This window comes from Capsicum annuum, chromosome 4, assembly GCF_002878395.1.
Source record: "Capsicum annuum cultivar UCD-10X-F1 chromosome 4, UCD10Xv1.1, whole genome shotgun sequence".
Taxonomy (NCBI): Eukaryota; Viridiplantae; Streptophyta; class Magnoliopsida; order Solanales; family Solanaceae; genus Capsicum; species Capsicum annuum.
Genome location: NC_061114.1, coordinates 2,828,284 through 2,852,601, shown reverse-complemented (window position 1 = coordinate 2,852,601; position 24,318 = coordinate 2,828,284). Strand labels below are relative to the sequence as shown.

The 24,318-nt window shown below is 35.5% G+C and overlaps 1 protein-coding gene and 2 long non-coding RNA genes across 3 annotated transcripts; 2 read left to right on the top strand and 1 right to left on the bottom strand.

Annotated features, from left to right (window-relative positions):
- The first annotated feature begins 2,773 nt into the window (after window positions 1–2,773).
- On the top strand, window positions 2,774–8,787 carry LOC107868397 (aquaporin NIP1-1). The gene is made up of 5 exons (XM_016715085.2): window positions 2,774–3,037; window positions 4,166–4,387; window positions 6,400–6,597; window positions 7,505–7,566; window positions 8,363–8,787. The coding sequence occupies exons 1-5, from the start codon at window positions 2,882–2,884 to the stop codon at window positions 8,574–8,576; spliced, it is 852 nt and encodes a 283-aa protein (XP_016570571.2). The 5' UTR covers window positions 2,774–2,881; the 3' UTR covers window positions 8,577–8,787.
- Window positions 8,788–9,035: 248 nt separating this feature from the next.
- On the top strand, window positions 9,036–12,952 carry LOC124897591. The gene is made up of 2 exons (XR_007054353.1): window positions 9,036–9,667; window positions 12,270–12,952. It is a non-coding gene; the product is annotated as an uncharacterized LOC124897591 (long non-coding RNA).
- Window positions 12,953–18,837: 5,885 nt separating this feature from the next.
- Window positions 18,838–23,440, bottom strand: LOC107868400. Its single transcript, XR_001673745.2, has 2 exons — window positions 21,650–23,440; window positions 18,838–19,244 (listed from the first exon to the last, which is right to left on the bottom strand). It is a non-coding gene; the product is annotated as an uncharacterized LOC107868400 (long non-coding RNA).
- Between the last annotated feature and the right edge of the window lie 878 nt (window positions 23,441–24,318).

The following is a 24,318-nucleotide window of genomic DNA, read 5'->3' as shown; positions in this document are numbered from 1 at the left end:
AGCGCTCAAGTATGTCGTTGAACTTGTAGAAATGATTCAGTTGTTCCATCCGCTATATAATTGGGCTTATTCATGTCATCCTCGTGACACATTTAATTCATTCGTGCCACTAACCACAAATAACGAAGCCCTACTACTTTCAAATTTTGCGATATATATGACATTATCTAAACTCTTCATTACTTATCAGCCCCTATCCTCTTATACGAGTGATATACGTGAGTAAGTTCAATGACACATTTAATTTACGTCTTTTCTCAACATTCGATGACACATTTCAAAAAGATCGCGGACTCAGAATTTCAATCAAAGGGGTTCAATATTTGAAGAAAACTTAGCCGAAGGGGATTCAACACCTACTATAGATAGATACATAAAAAATAATTTTAATTATGTATAAATAATATATTTTTTCGTCAATTTCACCAAAGGGTTGGCTCCACCCCTGAGTTCAATGACATATTTCTAGAACTTCGATTATCGAGCCACTTTTAAACATTAATCAACTACATAAAATTTAAATTCTGAATCCCTCTATTTCACAAAACCTCTCTAGTTAGATGGAGATTTCACCATCCAATTACCACATGTATATTGTTGCATCACTACTTCAAGATTCTCAAAATGATTTGGACATATATATTTATTGTTCTAGGATTCTAGTATATTTCCTATGCATAAAAAAACTTTTATTTTTTTTGATACATAGAATATATCTAGCCAAATATATGTATATGTCTCTATTGTAATTGATAATAATGGTATTTCTGTTAATAACCTTTTTCATATGTCACCCTCAGCCACCCTAAATTCTCTTTGAAGGAAAAATGACAAGTTAAAGAAATAAATTATTGGAACTATTTCAATAAATTAAATGAGAATTGAACAAGTATCAACCATAAATAATAACGTTTATACCCAAGAACAAATAGAGTACTCCTGCTGTTTATTTTTACCTGTGATAGTTTCATTTCTCGAGAGTCAAATTGCATAATAAACTTAATAGAGTAAAGTATCGAGTACCTCTGAACTATGACCAAATTTGTTACGACACACTTCAACTTCACGGAGGTCATATTACCCGCCTGAACTAAATTTTAGATATTTTTGTCAATCTTTTTAGCTGACATAACATGTTTTTAGCGGACGTGATACTTTTGACGTGGACTCTATTTTTATGTAATAAATATGTTATATCAGCATAAAAAAGTGATAAAAATACACTAAAATTGAATTTAAAAATAATAAAATACCTATAAAAATAGAATGTGTCATAATAACTTTCATCATAATTCAAGAAATACTGCATGCTTATCTCAACTTAATATGAGAAAGTAATGATTTGTGACAAAATTTTCTTGTTTGTATTCATTACATTGTGTTTTTGGATCTGGCATAATGCACCTATCTTTATTTATAACTTAATTAATTATAATGCTATAGACTTTTTAACTATATCCACTCACTGAAAAACATATCGTCATAATTTCTAGTTTTCCATTTCATCCCTTTTAAATTTTAGTTTACATCAACAACAATATATTTAATATAATATTATATATTGAGTTTGAAAAAAGCGATCGTGTGCATAGAGATCTTACCTTCCTTTCATATAATTAAGAGCAGAGATGTTATTTTCTGAAGAACTTTGACAAACAAAAAAGGCAACACAAGAACTTTATTACTAGACGTTTGATATCTATATTGGAGTTCGACTAAATTCAAATTTGAGTTGACATATTTCTGACGAGTCCCGTATTTATTCGCGTGGAGTTTAATTAATTTATTTTTTATGTTTTTTTTTCTTGAAAACTCCTAAATTCGCCCCATAGTCATTTCTTTAGAGTTTGAGTATCCTATTGTTATTATGGACTTGTGGAGTATTTGACATCCTCATATATTAGAGATGGATTTAGTAGTGTTATTTCGTTGCGAATGGGCTGTGTTGATGACACTGGCGTGTCGTTTGTGATGTTGAGTTGATGTGTTATTGATTTGAGACAGGAAATTTTCTTGATAGGCCCAAAAATAGAAAAAACGATGCCCGATTTTCTGTAGAAGACTGACGAGGCTTGATTGCAAGTTCTAACCTCCTTAATTAGCACAGATCATAATCCTATTTTGGGTCGTGACACATAGATCTTACCCTCCTTTCATATAATTAAGAGTAGAGAGATTGTTTTCGAAAGAACCTTAACAAAGAAAGACGGCAACACAAGAATTTTTTTACTAGGCGTTCGTGTAATTGAAACGGACAGGAATAAGTAATATCACAAAATGAAAGAAAACAAGAGCACATAGATTTTACGTGAAAATCCTTGATGGAAAAAATCACGGGCAGAAGAGGAGGAAATTCACTATAATGGAGAGGAATACAATGAGGAGACGAAAATCTCAATGACGTATATAAAACGTCCAAAAACAAGCCCCTAGATCACACTTATATAATACGTGCGTACAAATAAATCCTCATCCCAAAAACATAAAGGTCCTTACTGCGGAATCTCAAACATGGGTCGCACCATGAACTTTTTAGGGTCGGATTAACAAAATTTGAGTCACAAACTCTAACAGTTCGATATCCATATTATATTTCGACTAAATTCGAATTCACCCATTTCTGGTATCTTTTTGTCAAAGATGGATCTCTCCTAAAGAAACAAAAAAAGTAAAAAAGAAAAAAAAAACATAAAAGAATAAAGTTGTCCATTATTCTTTCCTCTTTCTTTTTTTAACTTTTTCTAAATAATTTGTGTGTATAAATAGGACAACCACCTTAGTTCTTCCCAACTACTTCCTTAGTATTAATCTATCTTATCTCTTTTGTTATCTTGAACAATTATAATTAAAGCTTAAATTAAGGATTAATTGTTTATTAACTATGGTTGATCATCATCAAAATGTTGCTGGAGGAGCTAATGGAAATATTAATCATGGTGTAATTACTTTGAATATTAAAGAAGATGATGATTTGAATAATCAAAATAATGATTCTTCTTCAAGTTGCACCTTTCTTACTATTCCTTTTATTCAAAAGGTGAATTCCTAAATCTTTATTCTTCTTGTTAATTATATTACTCCTACTATATTTTGTAAGTGTGAAGTTGATGCCATGCATTTCATCAGGAAATTACGGGTTCAAGTCGTGGAAAACAGCCTCTTGTAGAAATGCAGGGTACAGCTTTTTATAATAGAACCTTTTGGTCTGTTTCTTTCTCGAACCCTGCACATAACAAAAGTTTTAGTGCACCATACTGCCCAGGAAATCACGGATTCAAGTCGTGGAAAGCAACATCTTGTAGAAATGTAGGGTGCGGTTGTCTACAATAGATTCTTTTGGTCTGTTCTTTTCTCGATGCCTGCACATAACGGCAGTTTTAGTGCACCATACTGCCCAACAAATCATGGGTTCAAGTCGTGGAAAGCAGCCTCTTGTAGAAATGCAGGGTAAGGTTGTCCATGATAGATACTTTTGGTCTGTTTCTTTTCCGAACTCTGCATATAGCGAAAGCTTTAGTACACCATATGTCCTTTTATGTTTTGTAAGAAATTTTCTCAGAAGTTTGTAAGTGAAGTTGATTCCATGGATGTGACCAGGAAATCACAGGTTCAAGTCGTGAAAAACAACCTCTTGTAGAAATGCAGGGTAAGGTTATCTACAATAGATCCTTTTGGCCTATCCCCGAACCCTGCACATAGCGGAAGCTTTAGTGCACCATATTGCCCTTTTATGTTTTGTAAGAAAAACAAGGAAAATTGGTTTCGTAAAAGTTTGAGATAAGCATTCAGTACCCCCTCGAACTATGACCAAATTTGCTACGACACACTCCAACTTCACAGGGTCCTATTACTCCTGAACTCAATTTTAGCGTATTTTTGTCACCCTTTTATCTGATGTGGCACTTTTTTAGCTAACGTGACGCCTTCGATGTGGGTCCCATCTTTATGTAATAAAGATATCATGTCAGCACAAAAGGGTGACAAAAATACGCTAAAATTGAGTTAAGAAGTAATAGGACTCATGTGAAGTCGAAGTGTGTCGTAGCAAATTTGGTCATAGTTCTGGGGATACTAGATACTTTACTCTATATTTTTGGTTATGATTGATTATGATATTATGATTAATTATTACCTAAATTAATTAATTAATGGTTGATGAAAACAGGTAATAGCAGAAATGGTAGGAACCTATTTCTTGATATTTGCTGGATGTGGATCAGTAGTGGTGAATGCAGATAAAGGGATAATAACATTTCCAGGAATAGCCATAACTTGGGGACTTGTTGTTATGGTTATGGTTTATTCTGTTGGTCACATTTCTGGTGCACATTTTAATCCTTCTGTTACTATTGCCTTTGCCACTTGCAAAAGGTTCCCTTGGAAACAGGTAACAACCTCGTTTGTCTGAATATTTTTTTTTAGAGATAAGCATTCACTAACCTCTCGAATTATGATTAAAGTTGCTACAATACACTTCAACTTCACTAGATTCTATTAAGGGGCAGAGCCAGCGTTCGGGGGTTCGGTCGAACCCCCTTCGACGGAAAAATATACTATTTATACAAGATTGAAATCAGTGGGGGAGCCAAGAATTTAGCAAAGGGTTGTGCAAATTTTCTTCCCAGTTATGTTAAGGGTGTGCAAAATTAAATATTTACTTATAATAGCTAACATTTAACCTTTGTAGACCACGTAATTACTCGACGAATGATGTTCATCTGACCACCCTTCGTTTAAGGTGGCTCCGCCCATGATTGAAATTATTTTTTATGTGGTTATAGTAGGTGTTGAACCCTCTTCGACTAAGTTTTCTTTGAATATGGAACCCCTTAGTTGAAATCCTAAGTTTTATTTGAATATGGAACCCCCTTCGTTGAAATTCTGGCTCCGCCTCTGATTCTATTACCCCTGAACTCTATTTCAATGCATTTTTGGCATTATTTTGTGCTGACGTGAGTGACACCTTTATTACATAAAATTGGAGGCCACGTCAGCTAAAAAGGTTGACAAAAATACGCTAAAGTTTAATCCAGAAAGGTAATAAGACCCCATGAAGTTGGAGTGTGTCGTAGCGAATTTTATCATAGTCGAGGGATACTACATACTTTCCTCTATATAATATAACGTAACTTGAAAAACTAGTGTCAAGAAGATTTGGCTGCTAACTTGCTATAGTAAAATATTATTATAGCGGGTAGGTTATAGACAGGTCTGACTGTATCTCGTAGTTTGATAATAGATGTGGAGTTTTTTTTTTTTAAAAAATATTGTGTGATTATAAGAATTTGAGATAAGCATCTAGTATCCCCTCGAATTATGGCCAAAGTTGCTACGACTCACTCCAACTTCACAGGGGGCCTATTACCCTTGAAGTAACGTATTTTTATCACCCTTTTAATTTGTGCTCTAACGTGACACCTTTATTACATAAAATAGGGTCCATGCCAAAAGTGCCATACCATGTCGGCTAAAGAGGTTAACAAACGGTGTCACATTAGCTAAAAAGTTTAACAAAAATACGCTAAAATTTAGTTCAGAGAGGTAATAAAACCCTTATGAAGTTGGAGTGTGTAATTTGATCATAGTTCAGGAGGTACTAAATGCTCTACTCTTGAGAATTTGAAAGTTATAACCTCAAAATATGTTCTAGTATTAATGGTTAGAGTCTAAGTTCAGTGCATCGTCAGTGCACAAAATATTTTATACTATCAGTTAACTTGACCTACTATTATAGGTTACCCAATTATTTTCATAAAAATTTAAAAAGAAAAAATTAAGTAACCTACAATAACAAGTCAAGTTTACCTGATAGTGTAGAATGTTTTGTATACTGACGGTGCACAAAACTTAAATTTTAATGGTTAACCCTTGTGTTATTATATTACAAACAATATTCTACCATTTAATTCATATGATGTAATTTGACTGATAAATTTTTAAAAAGAAATGTCTTTTTTTTATGCTGTCTATTTATGTAATTATAATAATTTTGACAGTTGTGGTGAAGTCTTAAACAAGTTACTTAATTACTCTATTCGATTGATGTCATATACTTTGATCAAACATGAAATCTAAAAACAAAGAATTAATTTATAATTTAAAAAAATCATAGATATTTAATTATAAGGACCTCGATATCAATTTATTATATATACGTATCATTTATCATAATTCGAGGATATATTTGTTCTTTTTTCATTTTAATTTTTTTATCTCATACAATTAACCCAAACCCACTACCCGATCCTATAAACCCATCGAACCTGATTTCAAACCAACTTGACCCGACCTTTATTTCTTATTCCAAACCCGATATTCTTTCTATTTTTCTTATACGTACTATTTTATTATAGTTCGAAGTATATTTATAGCTTTATTTTTTTTATACATTTTTTTTAGGTACCAGCATATGTTGCAGCTCAAGTTCTTGGAGCAACCCTAGCAAGCGGAACTTTACGATTAATATTCAACGGAACACACGATCACTTCGCCGGAACCCTACCCTCCGGCACCGACATTCAATCGTTCGTCGTCGAATTTATTATTACATTTTATCTCATGTTCGTCATCTCCGGTGTTGCCACCGATAATCGAGCTGTAAGTACTCTTGTCTGGACACGAAATTTAAGAACGATTTTTTTTTTTAAATGTATGACCTAAAACAAGGTCGTAGATATTAGTGTGACCTAAAACAGACCGTAGATATTAGTGTGACCTAAAACAGGCCGTAGATATTAGTGTGACCTAAAACAGGCTGTAGATATTAGTGTGACCTAAAACAGGTCGTAGATATTAGTGTGACCTAAAACAGGCCGTAGATATTAGTGTGACCTAAAACAGGTCGTAGATATTAGTGTGACTATAAAGTTCTCTCGTTAGGACAATCGATAACCGAATTGTAAGTACTTTGGTCTAAACACGAAATTTAAGAATGAAGGAAAGATTTTTAAAATTTAAGGTACAAAACAAGTTATAAATACTTGTCTGACTATAAGTTCTGTCGATAAGGATAAAACTGAAAGTTTAAAGTTAGATTATTTGTAAATAAGGATGTACGGTAATATGCCATTATATTTGGGACATACTAAAACGAAATGTATACCACATAAATTAGTATGGAGAGTAGATTTTAAGAAGAAATGGTACGATCTTGTCTGGGCACGAAAATTAAGAACAAAAGATTTTTGAAATATATGATCTAAAACGAATCATAGACATTTGTTTGACTATAAAGTTATCCCATTAAGTATTTGAATATCATCATTATATTCCAGAACCTAGGTTAACCCGCAGCTGCTATAACCTCTGTCCTTCGGATGAGCACTTTGTGCGCACTGGGTAAACCCCCACCGTGTAATATAGCCCGCACTAGGTAAACCCTTGTGCGGCAAGCTCGACTCAGAAGGCATTAAGGGGGGATTGAACATGAGTCATCCCTATGGATAACCATTCTCCAAATTTCTATAATTTTTTTTTGTTTTGACATGTTTAATTATTTTTGCAGATAGGAGAACTTGCTGGTCTTGCTGTGGGAGCAACCATTTTGCTTAATGTGATGTTTACTGGGTAATTTTTCTTTTTTAAATTTTTATTCCACATAATATTTGAAGTACAAACTTTCAAAAATAACAACATATAGACAATAAACGAGGCATCATAACTAAAGTTTGTCTAATTAAATGATGTAACTACAATTTAGTAGCTAAATGTACAGATTAGAGATTGTATATACAAGCAAATTCACTTTAGAAATTTGTATATGAGCCCTGATATTCGCTTTGTATACAAATACAAACATATAATTATTATAAGGAAAAATAGCATAAGCATATACCTTAACTCACCATATTTACACAAATCTCCATCTTTACAAAGTAATTATAAAAATCCCAACTAATTATGCATTTTCATTGGATGTATTGGGAGTTAATTATGCATCGCGACAGATCTGAAATCGAAAAAAATGTATCAGGAGATAAATATGTATCTTTACAAAAGAAAAGAATGTATCTTCGTTGGATGTATTATGTATCTCGACAGATCCAAAATCGGAAAAAATGTATCAGGAGCTAAATATGTATCTTTACAAAAGAAAAAATGTATCTTTGTTGGATGTATTATGTATCTCGACAGATCCAAAATCGGAAAAAATGAATCAGGAGTTAATTTTGTATCTTTACAAAGGAAAAAATGGATTTTCGTTGGATGTATCAGGAGACAATTATGTATCTCGAAAGATCCAAAATCGATATTTTCAGTAATTAAGCTCCAAACTGTTGGAGTTTATATTTTTTTTGCACTTATTATGAGCATTAACTACGTTTGATAATTATGACATGATGTTTTCTACTCCACGTAACAGGCCGATATCGGGGGCATCAATGAATCCAGCAAGGAGTTTGGGCCCAGCAATAGTGTCAAGCCATTACAAAGGCCTATGGATTTACTTGGTTAGCCCAACACTTGGGGCCATAGCTGGTGCTTGGGTTTACAATATTATTAGATTTACTGACAAACCTTTACGTGAAATAACCAAAAGTGGATCTTTTCTCAAGTCCAAAAATTCTAGCACTTAAAAGTGACCACATTTGCAAAAACTAGTAGTAATAATGGAAGGAGATAAAGAGTGGCTACTTTTGTAATGGACAAATGGAAAAGGCTATGGTTAAAGAGTGGCTACTTTTGTAATATACAAAGGGGAAAGGCTATGGTTACTTTGCAATACAAAAAGGAAAAAGGCTATGTAATTTGTAATATAATAAATGAAGTAAATTTATGTTTTTAGAATGTTATATGTCTTACGTACTTTCGTCATCTAATTTTATGTAAAAATGTTACTATTATTATTTAGAGAAAGAGGCATCTTGATACATGAACCTTTGCGTGAAATAACCAAAAGTGGATGTTTTCTCAAGTCTAAAAATTCTAGCACTTAAAAAGGTGTCCCCATTTGCAAAAACTAGTAGTAATAATGGAAGGAGAGAAAGAGTGGCTACTTTTGTAATACACAAAGGGAAAAGGCTATGTAATTTGTAATATAATAAATGAAGTAAATCTGTTACTTTCGTCGTCCAATTTTAGGAGAAATAACATACAATTGCTTCTACACACCATTCACTCACAATTCACGAAAATCCTCTACACTGAAATAAAGGAACATAGCCACTCCATTTTTCTTTTCTGGATAACGCGCGTCACATATAACACACAGAAAGGGAGAATGACGGAGAGAGAGAGAGAGGAAAGAAACAAACAGCCCTGTCATGCTACTATTCCGGAACTTTCTTTGTTGCCGGAAAACGGCTCAAGTCCACCGAAAAGGTGCCAATAGCTCGGATTCCACCGTGGAACTGGAAAACTCGACCAAGATTCAAATAGTCGTAACCCTCAGTTGAGTTTTTCTTTCAAAACCCACCGGAAAATAGTCAAAGCCGACCCAAAAAACTCCGTTCCGATGATATCCATCGGAAAACGAGTGAAGCGAGGACGTTGAACACTGAATCTGATTTGTCGGGTTCGAGTTCAATCCGAATTCATTCTGAGATTAGTGGTTGATTTTTTTTGGGTTTCCTATATCGAGTTGGTATTGTTGGCTGCTGAGGTTCATTCGAGACTCAGACTGCGGTTTTAGTCGGAAGAAGTAATTTTAATCGAAATCGATATTAAGGTCCATTTCTTATCTTATTCTCAATTAATTTTAAGTTTTGAATACTTTGTTTCGCGAATTGATAATGTGTGGACCTTGCTTTGCTTGATTTAGTGTTGTTCGGGTCATGGATATCGATTAATCGGTCATCTGAATTGGCTAATTGATTGATAATGACTTGAATTTGTTTGCGGTAAATGAAATTGGGGCGAAGATTAAAAATTGAAAAGGTGAATGTTGGATCATGTCGATTCAATGTTGATTGTTTAAATCGAAATGAACGTCAATTATGTCGCCCTCGATAATATCATGTTTTAGGCCTAGGATTGGTAGGCAAATCATGGGTTTGTTTAAGACTCGTTTTGTTGAATATTTGAAATTTTTTTTAATGGTTTGATTTTCTCTCATTGAAAAAATGTATTCATTTAATCGGGGATTGCCCCGAACCATTTGTATTATTTTTATTCGAGGAATGTCCCGAGAAAGTTGTACTCGAAGATGACGCATGGTCAGGCCCGAGGCACTGGGTGGAGCTTAGTCTAGGACTAGTTTAGAATAAAATTTATATTTTGCATTTATTTTATTTTATTTTAGACTGTATAATCCTGACTGGACATTGTTTTGATTTTGACTTTTGATTTGTTTGTTTGTTTGTTTTACGTGTTTTTGTGTGATTTGTACATTCGTAGTGTTAAGTTAGTCGATATACTTCACCAAGCGATCGTGGTCAAACCACGGAATCGAGGGGTGCCTAACACCTTTACCTCGGTCAACAGAATTCCTTAGTCGAAATCTCTGTTCGTGGATCAGTTATAGAGTCAAAACTGTTTTGAAAAGGATTTCCAAAGGTAACTTGACACACCGAATTATGTCAAGTGGCGACTCTGAGTTTTGAATATATAAAGTTCTTTTCAAAACAAATTTTCATTTTTTATCATTTAATAATAAAATCGTTTCGAAATCTTAAAATCAATCTTTTTTTTTCGGGTTAAAAAGGGGTGTTACAACAAGCATATAGTTGCTTCTACTACTTCCAATAAGTTATCCAATGTATTCAGCCTGTCCCATTAGACAAACATACAATTGCTTCCACTACTTCTAATAAGTTGTCCAATGTTAGCCCGACCCATTAGACAAATAACTTCTACTACTTCTAATAAGTTATCCATGAAGTTGGAGTGTGTCGTAACAAATTTGATCATAATTCAGGGTACTAGATGCTTCACTCTTTAAAGGGCTTATGTAAAATTTATTCGTTGTGTTGCCTTATTGAGTTAGAATCTTGTTGCATCTGTTAAAGATGATGATAAAAGTTGATTATAATGTCTTAAGCTTTGATTCAAGTGATTAAAATGAATAAGAGTTGGCATATTATTCAAGATGACATGTTCTTTTTTGACATTATTTTCAAGAGTAAAGCATCCAGTACCGCTTCGAAATATGATCAAATTTGCTGCGACACACTCCAATTTCACAGGGTTCCTATTATCCCTTGAACTAAAATTTAGCGTATTTTTGTCATCCTTTTCTGACGTGACACCTTTTGTCAATCTTTTTAGCTGACATGACACCTTTGATGTGGGTCCCATTTTATGTAACAAAGTACCACATCAGCACAAAAGAGTCATAAAAATACGCTAAAATTGAGTTCAGGGGGTAATAGGACCCCAGTGAAGTTGGAACGTATCGTTGCAACTTTAGCTATGGTTCGGAGGGATACTGGATGCTTATCTCTATTATCTGATAAAATAATTGTTCAGAGGGAAAAGGATTAAAACTATCTCTTTACTTTAACTTAGTGACTAAGTTTGCCCTTAGTTATACTATGCAGGAAAAATATATTCTTGCCGTTATCGAAGTTAACAAAAATACCTCTACTTTTAATACCTTTCCACCATGACAATTTAAAATTCTACACCATCAGATTTTTATTCTTTTTCATTTTCACTTTATCCATTTACAAAATCTCTAATTCAAAAAGTAAATACTTTGTCTATTTTAATTTGTTTGGCCAATTTAACTTTGCAAGAAGTTTTAAAAAGAAATTTTTAAAAATATGTTATAACATTTTTTGGAGTAAATAATTTTAAATTTTTATGATCTTCAATATGTAATAAAAATTTGAGTAAATATTAGAAAAAATTTATGTGCCACATCGATATTGGTGTCCACGTTAATATTTGAATAAAATTTTATGAACTTAAACTCATTTTCACGTAGTCAGTTGAACGCTCCAACTTACAAAATGATCATGTTTCAAAAATTTATATGCCACGTCAATATCAGATGTCCACGAGACACTCAAAACGAGTCAAAAGTATTTAATTGGCAGCTGAAGACCTTTTTTTTAACAACATATTTCCGCAGAGTATGTCTGGAGAAAATAAGTGTACGCAGTCCATACCATTACAATATAGTTGAGATAAAGAGATTATTTTCGATAGACCTCGACTCAAGATAAAAATAAAATAGTTTAAATAAGACATAGTATAGGAACCCCTATTTTAGCAAAAAGGTGAAAATTTGTCCCCAATCAATTGCTATGGTCTTTTTTAATTGAATTCTCTTTTAGTCATTATCAAAAACCTTCCATGCAAATCGTGTGACTATGCAATTTTTGCAGTGGCTTTGGGTATTGGGTTGATTACTTGTAAAGGCAATTGAAGTGGGTACATGGAGAAGCGGATTCATGATTTAAATTCTATGAGTTGGTTTGATACACGAGATAAGATTGAATATTTCTGATTAAGTCTGATATAAAATTTATTTATGTTGTCTTTAATTGACGATATAAATTTATCTCATATAACTTAACCAAATGTAATATAAACTTTATCTCAAGGTTAATCCATTGATGTGTGGGTGTAGTTCTCCTAAGATTGTATCAATAGTATCAGAGTCACCCATCATCCTCCGTGACCACCGTTCCTGCATGGTGACGTCGGTGTGACAGTGTTCGATTGGGGCTAACAATGTCTAGCGCACAACCTTCTAAGCTCCTGGGCACCTGACTCGAAAAGAGCTACGTGGAAAAGAGCTACCTACACAAAAGAGTGAAAGCAGCCTAGAGTGGAGCCGTCGAGGATGATGGATGCGGAGTGTAGTGGTTTGTTATGATTCTATTGCAAAAAGTCCCATATCGATTTATGGAGAACTGATGTGGGGCTTATATAACCTTGGGTTCTCCGCTTTAATAAATTGCTTTTGGGACGTGGTTCTCTTAAAGTTGTATCACAAAGTGTGGAGAGACTGTTTCTGATGGACACATTAGACTGTCGACTTAAGAAAAAGCTTAATCCTGATATATCCCACCGTATCCCATCGAACTTGAGATTATTTTATTTCACCTCTCATGTGGGATGAATTAGTTCTAGAATTATAATCCCGAAATAATTTTGTCTTGAAACTAAACAACCCCTAAAAGTTGAATCCTTAAGGTTCCATATTTTTAAAGTTATTGGTTCATATACTTTCGAGATAAGCATCCAGTACCCCTACGAATTATGATTAAAGTTGCTACGACACACTCCAACTTCACAGTGGTCTTATTACCCTGAACTCAATTTTAGTGTATTTTTGTCACCCTTTTTGTATTGACGTGCACCTTTATTACATAAAAATGGTGCTCACGTTAAAGATGTCACGTCAGCTTAAAAGGTTGATAGAAATATGCTAAAATTTAGTTCGGGGGTAATAGGACCTTCGTAAAGTTGGAGTGTGTCGTAGCAAATTTGGTCACAGTTCAGGGAGATACTAGATGCTTTACTCTATACTTTTACATATAAATTTATGTGCATTGAAATTACTAGATTTAGATGAACACATTATTATGAGAAAATACATAAATACTCCCCTGATGTTGGCCGACTTTTTAAAAAAGATACTTAAACTATACTTTCGACCTATTACCCCACAAATCTTACTTAAATCATTGCAAATACACCATTTTTCACTGAGTCACAAGGAAGAGAGTGAATGCACACCCCGTCCATCAGCTCCTCTCCACCCTACCCCCATCCAGCAGCTCCCCTACCCCCTGCAGCACCCCACCCACCCACCCACACAAAACACCATTGTCTTCTTCATTAAAGCTATTTTTTTAAGTTCTATTAAAGTTATTTATTGAAGCTCCATTAAAGCTTCATTTTTGAAGCTCCATTTTTGAAACACCATTAAAGCTCCATTGTATCATAAAACTCCATGAGTTTTAAATGAGACTTTAATGGAGTTTTATGATTCTTAATAAAAATAGTTAAATGATTATTTCAAAAAAAAAAAAATTTTTAATGGAGGTGTTGAAGAAGACAATGGTGGGTGGGGGTGTTGCGACTGGGGGGGGGGGGGGGGGGGGGAGAGGGGGTGAGGGATAATTTTAAAAAGTAAATAAATATTGATTTTATTTTTAAAAAAGAAGATAAATTATATATCAAATTATTAACACGTGACAGGTTTTAATTGGTAAATTAAGTCAATTTTGAACCTTTCACGCGCCTGCTGTGCGTGTATACATGCAGAGGGTCAAAATGGTGTATTTGCAACGATTTAAGTAAGATTCGTGAGATAATAGGTCGAAAGTATAGTTTAGATATCTTTTTGAAAAAGTCGACCAACATTAGGAGGGATTTATGTATTTACTCCATTATTATTATACCTTGGGTATATGAGATAGAAATGAGTCATGGACCCTGTGAAGCATTATTGGAGGTTTCAGCTTTATAAAGTAGAATTTTCAAAGATGAAAGTGACAAGAAAATGATAGTTCTTTTTTATGAACCACATTAATTTTGTTTGTGGATTTACGTTAACCTAGTAGCTTTTGCCTAAATCATGTGTATGTTTTAAGAAATTCGCTAAATATTTATAAATATTTGAGCTGAGGGTTTATCGAAAACAACCTCTCTAACTTGATTTGCGCTAGCTCATGAGGAGAGGATTGTCCAAGTCCATATAAGGATGTGGGATACTTAAAAAGATGACACTAAACAATTGATATTTCACTTTATCGTAATTTCTTTGTTCATATATTTTTCATTCATACTTATAATTATTAGAGTTGGACTAAACACATATATTTGTATTTTTTTTCTCCCTTTACGTCTTTTTCGTTAGAGCACATGCTTTATTTGCGATTTATGCTTAACGCCCCAACAGACTTTAGTGCTTTTTTTGCGCCTTTTGCTTTTGATAACACTGGTTTGGCATACAGCCTACTCTGCCCAGACCCTACTTGTGAGATTACACTAGGTATGGTCTTTTGTTGATTATATATTAGTTTAAGGTTGTTGTAGGAAACCATTAACTTAAAATCCTGGATCCGACTTTGCGACACAAAATATTATTGGGTATAGTTGAAGAAAGAATGCTATTATACATGTATTATTGGCAAATATTTGAGAAACTTTATGGTTAAAGCTAAAGAAAGACATAAGTATTTCTTGTTGAGCTAATATGGCAATGTTCATGTATGTTTACAGGGTTTTCACTCCTCTTTTGCTGCTTTTAGTCTTTTTTGAGGTCACTGTGGAACAAGCTGGAGTAACTTGTAAAGTTACTGTCATGTGATCAGGAGGTCACGGGTTTAAGCCTTGGAATCAGCCTCCGGCAGAAATGCAAGATAAGGCTGCGTACATTACACCTTTGTGGTGGAGCCCTTCCCCGAATCCTGCGCATAGCGGGAGCTTTAGTGCACCAGGCTGCCCACCGTGGAACAAGCTACACAAGCCCCCCTAAGCAGAATCTGTACAATACAAATAACTTTTTATGATGAAAAATTTCCAAATATACCTCCTGTTGCAAAAGAAGATGGTATGATTGTGACTGTCTTAAGTCTTCATATAGTCAAACAACAGCCACAAAGAGCATTAGAACAGCAAAGTGTCTAATGTGTAGGGTCAGTCCGAAGCACTAAATCTTCCGCTATATGTAAGGTCCGGAGAAAGGCCCTACAACAAGGGTGTATTATACGTAGCCTTACCTTGCATTTCTGCAAGAGGCTATTTCCAAGGCTTGAACCTGTGACCTTCTGGTCACATGGCAACAAAACTAGAGAATAAAAAAGGAGTACAAACACTAAAAACGGAGCTACTGTTCAGAAAAAAAGAACAGGAGCTACCGGTCTCCAAATCTACCTCCGTCAGTTTCTAATCAATTATTGGGATGAAAGGAACAAGCTTTCCAAAAATTAGCTCAATCGGATAAGAGAGGAAGGGGGTCTATGAACAAAAGTGGATTGGTCCAAATTGAGCTTTATTTATCCACATAGAAAGAAACAAAGACTCATATCCCAGCTGACCTCACATAGAAAGGAACAAAGACTCATATCCCAACAGACCTTACCGCTACCTTAGAGGTAGAGAGATTGTTTCCGATAGATCTTCGGCTCAAGAAAGAAAACAATCCAAAGCAATCCGAAACAAGAAGTAACGGAAGTACAAGAAGAAAATTCGCTCTCCGTACAACAACATACCCATTGAAGTCCCACAAACTGGGGGTCTGGGGAGGGTAGACCGTACGCAAACCTTACCCCTATCTTAGAGGTAGAGAGGTGGTTTCCGATAGATCCTCGACTCAAGAAAAAAACAATCCAAAGCAATCCCAAACAAGAAGTAACGGAAATATACACGAAGAAACAAATACCAATTGTAGTCCCACAAAGTGGAGGTCGTAAAATATACACAGACCTTACCTCTACCTTAGAGGTAGAGAGATTGTTTCCGATAGATCCTCGGCTCAAGGAAAAAACAACCCAAAGCAGTCCCAAACAAGAAGTAACAGTACAAGAAGAAAATTCTCTCTCCATACTAACAGAAATTGAAATCAAAATAAGAAAACAAGCAGCAAATATGTTTAGACAGATACCTTGAAAGCAGCAATCCAGTTATTGTAAATTCGGAAGTCGTAAAATTCAAATCCCAGATAGCAATCCAGTTACTGTCCTAGTTGTTCCAGGGACTTTATTTTTTTAACTTTATAAAATTATGGAATCCACTTGTCTCCTTTTTGAATTAAAGACTTGGGAGGGTCTATGAACTTATTTTTCTCACTAGTATATTCACATAAATTGGGATCGGGGAGGGTAAGTGCATGCAGTCTACAACACTACCTCACAGATGAGATAGAGAGCCTGATTTTGATAGATCTCCGACTGAAGATAAAAATAGTCTAAAAAAGACATAGTATAGGAACCCTATTTTAGCAAAAAAGGTGAATTTTTTCCCCAATCAATTGCTATGGTCTTTTTTAATTGAATTCTCTTTTAGTAATTATCAAAGACCTTCCATGCAAATCATGTGACTATGCTACTTTTGTAGTGGCTTTGTGGTATTGGGCTGATTACCTGTAATGGCAATTGAAGTGGATACATGCAGAAGAAGATTCACGATTTAAATTTTATGAGTTTGTTTGATACATGAGATAAGGTTAGATATTTCATGATTATGTCTGACATAAAATTTATTAATACTGTATTTAATTGATGTTATAAATTTATCTCGTATAACTTAACCAAATACAATATAAACTTTATCTCAAGGTTAATCCCATGATAATCCTATTGCAAAAAGTCTCACATCGGTTATACGAGGAATTGATGTAGGAATGCAGTTCTCCTAAGGTTGTATCAATGGTATTAGAGTCGCCCATCATCCTCCGTGATCACCGTGCTTGAGTGGTGACGTTGGTATGGCAGTGTTCGACTGTGGCTAACAATTTCTAGCGCACAGCCTTCGAGGCGCCTGGGCACTTGACTCGAAAAGGACTACGTGGGAAAGAGCTACCTACACAAAGTAGAGTGAAAGATCCCTAGAGTGGAGCCATCGAGGATGACAGATGCAGAGCGTGGTGGTATGTTATGATTCTATTGCAAAAAGCTCCACATCGGTTATATGGAGAATTGATGTGGGGCTTATATCCCGAAATAAGTTTTTCTGGAAACTAAACAACCCCAAAGAGTTGAATCTTTAAGGTTCCATATTTTTAAAGTTATTGGTTCATATGCTATTGAGGTACGCATTCAGTACCCCTCAAATTATGGTCAAAGTTGCTACGACACACTCCAACTTCACAAGGATGTTATTAACTCCGAACTCAATTTTAGTGTATTTTTATCACACTTTTGTGTTGATGTGACACCTTTATTATATAAAAATGGGGCACACGTTAAAGGTGCCACATCAGCTAAAAAGGTTGACAAAAATATGCTAAAATTTAGCTCAGGAGGTAATAGGACCTCCGTGAAGTTGGAGTAAGTCGTAGCAAATTTGGTCATAGTTCAGGAAGGTACTAGAAGCTTTACTCTATACTTTTACATATAATTTTATGCTCCGCGTTAAAAGTACTAGATTCAGATAAACTCAGTATTATTATACCTTGGGTATATGAGATAGAAATGAATCAAGGACTCTGTGAAGCATTATTGGAGGTTTCAGCTTTATAAAGTAGAATTTCCAAAAGATGAAAGTGACAAGAAAATGGTGGATCTTTACTTTATTGTACAAGATAACCTATGTTGTGCTGTAAGGGCCCAGAAGTGGGGAAACATGAAAAAGTGAAAAAAGATTGTTCTTTTTTTATGAACGACACAATGTTGTTTGTGGATTTACGTGAACCTAGTAGCTTTTGCCGAGATCATGTATATGTTTTAAGAAATCCGATAAATATTTGAGCCGAGGGCCTGTAAAAAACCACCTCTCTACCTCACAAAGTCGCGCTTAAGTGCTTTGCCTCGCTTGATTTGTGCTTCAATATCGTCATCAGGATTCTAAGACGTACTTTTCCTTGCCAATGAGCCTTCTCTGAAGAGGCGACACTAAACAATTGATATTTCACTTTATCGTAAATTTTTCTTCAATTTCTTTGTTCATATATTTGTCATTCATGCTTATAATTATTAGAGTTGGACTAAACATATATATATATATTTGTATTTTTTTTCTCCTTTTACGTCTTTTTTCGTTAAAGTGCTTACTTTATTTGCGATTTATGCTTAACGCCCCAATAGACTTTAGATCTTTTTTGCGCCTTTTGCTTTTGATAACATTGGTTTGGCATACATCCTACTCTGTCTTTACCCCACTTGTGGGATTACACTAGGTATGTTTTTTTGTTGATTATATATTAGTTTAAGGTTGTTGTAGGAAACAAGCAACTTAAAATCCTGGATCCGCCTCTGCGATACACAATATTATTGAGTATAGTTGAAGAAACGATGCTATTATAAAGCTATTATGGGCACATATTTGTGAAACTTTATGGTTAAAGCTAAAGAAAGACATAAGTATTTCTTGTTGAGCTAATATGGCAATGTTCATGCATCTTTACAGGGTTTTCACTCCTCTTTTGCTGCTTTTAGTCTTGTTTGAGGTGACTGCAGAACAAGCTAAAGGGGAACCTTGAAATAACTGGTAAAGTTGTTGTCATGTGATCAGGATGTCACGGGTTCAAGCCTCGGAAACAGCCTCCGGCAGAAATGCAAAGTAAGGTTGTGTACGTTACACCTTCATGGTGGAGCCCTTCCCCGGATCCTGCGCACAGCGGAAGCTTTAGTGCACCGGACTGCCCACTGTGGCACAAGCTACACAAGGCCCCTCCTAAGCAGAATCTGTACAATACAAATGACTTTTTATGATGAAAAATTGCCAAATATACCTGCTTTTGCAAAAAAAGATGGTAAGATTTTGACTTTCTTTAAGTCTTCATATATTCAAACAACAGCCACAAAGAATATTAGAACAACAAAGTGCCTAAGAACACAAAGGGCAGCGCGATGCACTAAAGCTCCCGCTATGCGCAGGGTCCGGGGAACGGACCCCACCACAAAGGTGTAATATACGCAGCCTTACCTTGCATTTTTGCAAGAGACTGTTTCCAAGGCTTGAACCTATGACCTTCTAGTCACATGACAACAACTTTACCAGTAACCTTCTGATCACGCTATCAAAGGACTTGTAACATTTCCAAATAACATTTGATGTCATGAAGAATGTAACAACAAATAACAAGCTCATCTAAACTCTAGATAAAAAATAATTCCGGCCTTACAATGCCTGCATTACTTACTCCTCAGGATTGCAACGGCAATTACTAGCGATGAGCATCTGAAATAACTTCACGAGGGAAAGTGTAAATTTCTTTATACTGTCATCCAAGTTTATACCTCTAAACATACAGAATCTTCATCCACAGGTGCAATTGTCTTTCTATGAATGGTAAATCTCTAAGTTGCTGTTCTTGTACAAAACAACGCGTAAAGGCTCAGCTTTCGTTTCAATCTTACTACAGTTATAGCTGATCGATGCAGAAAAAGTTGTTACAGTAATAGACATCATTAATATAAACAAAGCAAGCTATAACTCTTTTGGTGATTACATCTGATGAAGACATAAAAAACCATATGCCACATAGTCCAAACAACACCAACAAGACACTTTCAGAATCTCTATCCAAACAACACATCGGGAGGGTAGAGTGTACGCAGACCTTGTTGGGAAAGGCAAGGGCACTATCAAAGTGTCCGACAGGGTAGCAGCGGAAGAATACCCAAGTCTAAACTTTCTCTTTCAACTTGAACCAAGAGGAAACAAACAAAACCAAGCAAAACAATGATAATAGGCAGAAAATATATCAACGACACAAATACGACAAGATAAGAATAAAGGCAGTCACACGAGACCCCAAATTTACGTGGAAAACCTTCGATGTGAAGAGTAAAAAACCACGGAATCAGAACCTCCACTATAATCACCAAGAGTTACAATATTGTTCTCCAAAATGGCCACCAAACAAGTGCCAAAAAACGAGCAACAACACAACAAGATTGCACCAAAACTAGAGAATAAAAATGGAGTACAAACATCAAAAACACAGTTACTGTTCAGGAAAGAAGAACAGGAGCTACAGGCCACCAAATCCACCTCCGCCAGTTTCTAATTAAAGATTGAGATGAGAGGAACAAGCTGTACAAAAATCAGCTCCATCGGACAAGAAACGAAGCGGAAATCGCAATTTGAAGTTGACATTCTATGGGCAAAAGTGGGTTATTAGTCCAAATTGAGCTTTATTTATCCACAGAAGAAGGGATAAAGACCCATATCCCAACAGACCTTACCCGTAGAGGTTGTTTTCGATAGATCCTTGGCTCAAGGAAAAACAATCCAAAGCAGTCCAAAACAATAAGTAACAAAAGTACAAGAAGAAAATTCTCTCTCCGTACAACAACATACCCATTGTAGTCCCACAAAGTGGGGGTTTGGGGAGGGTAGAGGGTACGCAGAGCTTACCCCTACCTTAGAGGTAGAGAGGCTATTTCCGATAGATTCTCGACTTAAAGAAAAAACAACCCAAAGAAGTCCCAAACAATAAGTAACGGAAGTACAAGAAGAAAATTCTCTCTCCGTACAACAACATACCCATTGTAGTCCCACAAAGTGGGGGTTTGGGGAGGGTAGAGGGTACGCAGAGCTTACCCCTACTTTAGAGGTAGAGAGGCTATTTCCGATAGATCCTCGACTTAAAGAAAAAACAACCCAAAGCAGTCCCAAACAATAAGTAACGGAAGTACAAGAAGAAAATTCTCTCTCCGTACAACAACATATCCATTGTAGTCCCACAAAGTGGGGTCTGGGGAGGGTAGAGTGTACACTGACCTTACCCCTACCTTAGAGGTAGAGAACCTGTTTCCGATAGATCCTCGGCTTAAGGAAAAAACATTCCAAAGCAGTCCAAAATAATAAGTAACGGAAGTACAAGAAGAAAATTCTCTCTCCGTACAACAATATACCCATTGTAGTCCCACAAAGTGGGGTCTGGGGAGGGTAGAACGTACACAGATTTACCCCAACCTTAGAGGTAGAGAGGCTGCTTCCGATAGATCCTCGGCTTAAGGAAAAAAAACCCAAAGCAGTCCCAAACAAGAAGTAACAGCAGCAAATATGTTTAGGCAGATAACTTGAGTTCAATATCTCAATGGTGGAGTAGCCTTAAAGACTACGACAGCCACAATCTTACCGTCTTCTTTGTCAAGACAAGGAGGTATACGCGTTGAACCACTATTAAACCTAGTTGTTGTACAGATTCTGCGTAGAGGGCCGTGCGTAGCTTGTTCCACGGTCACCTCGCTATGGACCAAAAGCAGCAAAAGAGAAATGAAAACCCTGTAAACATACATGAACAATGCCATATTAGCTCACAAGAAATGCTTTAATACTTCTTTTAGCTTTAACCATGCAGTTTCTCAAGTATGTGGTCATACCTTTATAATAGCATCCTTTCTTTGTAATTCCACAAGTGGGTCTGTTATCAAATCAAAAAGCAATATGATAAGCAATATGATAAGCAAAAGAAAAAGTAAGATGATTACGTGGAAACCCTTGACGAGAAAAACCATGGGTAGAGGAGGAAGAAATTCACTATACTGGAGAGTAATACAATTCGGAGATGAAAGTCTCAATGACGTATATGTATTTTTTCAGTCCAAAAACGACCCACTAAATGCCCTTATATAATATGTGCATATAAATAAATCATAAGCTCCAAAACATACAGGTACGGCCTATCAGTGGTACAAATAAATCCTAACCCCCTGGCCTATTGGGATCATTGGCCCGATCCCTCCGCTACCACCACAGACCCCCAAAAAATCTCAAACATGGGTTGCACCGCGATCTTTTCAGAACAGGATCAACAAAATTCGGGTCACAAACTCTAACAGGGTCTGAGGAGTAGAGTTTATGCAGACCTTACCTCTATCTCGTAGAGATAGAGAGGTTGTTTCTGATAAACCTCGTAGATACCCATCCTTTCTTCAAGTTTACCTAGTAATATTGTGTGCCGGAAAGGAGGATATAGCATTTTAAGTTTACGAGTTACTAAAACAACTTCAAATTTGAAAGGAACAAACCCAGTGTAATTCCACAAGTGGGGTCTGAGGAGGTAGAGTTTATGCGGACCTTACCTCTACCTCGTAGAGACAGAGAGGTTGTTTCTGATAGACCTCGTAGATACCATTCTTTTTTCAAGTTTACAACAACAACAACAAACCCAGTGTAATTTCACAAGTGGGGTCTGGGGACGACTAGAGTTTATGCAAACCTTACATCTACCTCGTAGAGATAGAGAGGTTGTTTCCGATAGACCTCGCACATACCATCAACAAACCCAATGTAAATCCTCAAGTGGGGTTCGGGGACTTAGAGTTTATGCAGACCTTACCTCTACCTCGTGGAGGTAGAGAGGTTGTTTCTGATAAACCTCGTAGATATCTTCCTTTCTTTAAGTTTACCTAGTATTATTGAATGCCACAAAGGAGGATATAGGATTTTAAGTTTACGATTTCCTAAAACAACTTCAAACTTGGAAGGAAAAGTAACTACAACAAAATAGGACAATAATAGGGACACAAGTATTCCCTATTGTGAGTTACTCGCTCCATTCCAAAATATGTGTCACCTTAGCCAAAAAAAAAAAAAAAATGATCACAGAATAAGTGTTGCCTTAGGAATTCCAAAACAAAAATTAGTATGTTTTTTTTTTCAACTATACCCTTATACCCTATCTTCTTAATAGTATTCAATTTTCAAGAGACATTTATTCAATAGGGATAGTTAAGTGAAGGCATAATACATAAATGTGCCCTTTAACTTGGTCTCGTGTGACATTTACGTCCTCCAACTTTAGGTGTGTATAAGTAAACACTTAAATTTGTATAAAGTTGATTAAGTAGATGCACACGTTCTATGTGGCAAGTCATGCGAGATTTAGTCAACGGTCAAAGGGTTTAAATATTGAGTTTTATTGAGTTGATGGGTTTAGATGACAAATGTATAAGTAGGAGTATCCACTTTACAAATCAGATCAAGTATAATGGTTTACCGAATTATTTTTCCAAATCAGATCAAGTATTAGGGCAAAATAGCTCGGTGGACCCTTGTACTTGGTCTGATTTATAAAGTGGATACTTCTACTTATACATTTATCATCTGAACCCCTCAACTCAATAAAACTCAACATTTTAAACCCTATTTCGGTGTGTAACATACTTGTTGCCACGTCAACTTTCACATCATTTTAACTGCTATATTAAATTCCACATCATTTTTACAATGCCACATAAGAAATTCCATATTAAAAAAAAAAGGTGGGGGCTGGGTCCTAATGGTTCTTTCCTTTGCTGTTTCTTCTTCTTCATATGAACAAGGAAACCGAGAAGTTAAGCCGGGAGTTAAATGGATAAGTATGAGCGAAGAGAGAAGAATGCAACGGAATAAAATCGTAAGAGCAAAAGTAGAGGGGGAGTTATATTGTTTCACTTGCTCATAGACGCGTGTAGTCATGCGACACATCCCACTTAGTCATTTTAATGTCACATAGCTTCAATCAACCGTCAAAGAATTTAAAATATTGAGTTGAAGGGTTTAAATGATAGATGTATAAGTAGAGTATTCACTTTATAAATAAGATCAAGTATAAGAGTTTATCGAGCTATTTTGTCTTTCCATTAAGGCTGTGCAAAAACCGAACCAACCGATAAACCGAACCGATAAAAATGTTATTGGGTTAACGGTTTTTTATTGGTTTTATAAAAAATTTTATTGGGTGAACGGTTCGGTATTGATTTTAGCTTATTGGGTTATCGGTTAACTCGATAACCCAATAAGGATACACTAAGTTATTATTTT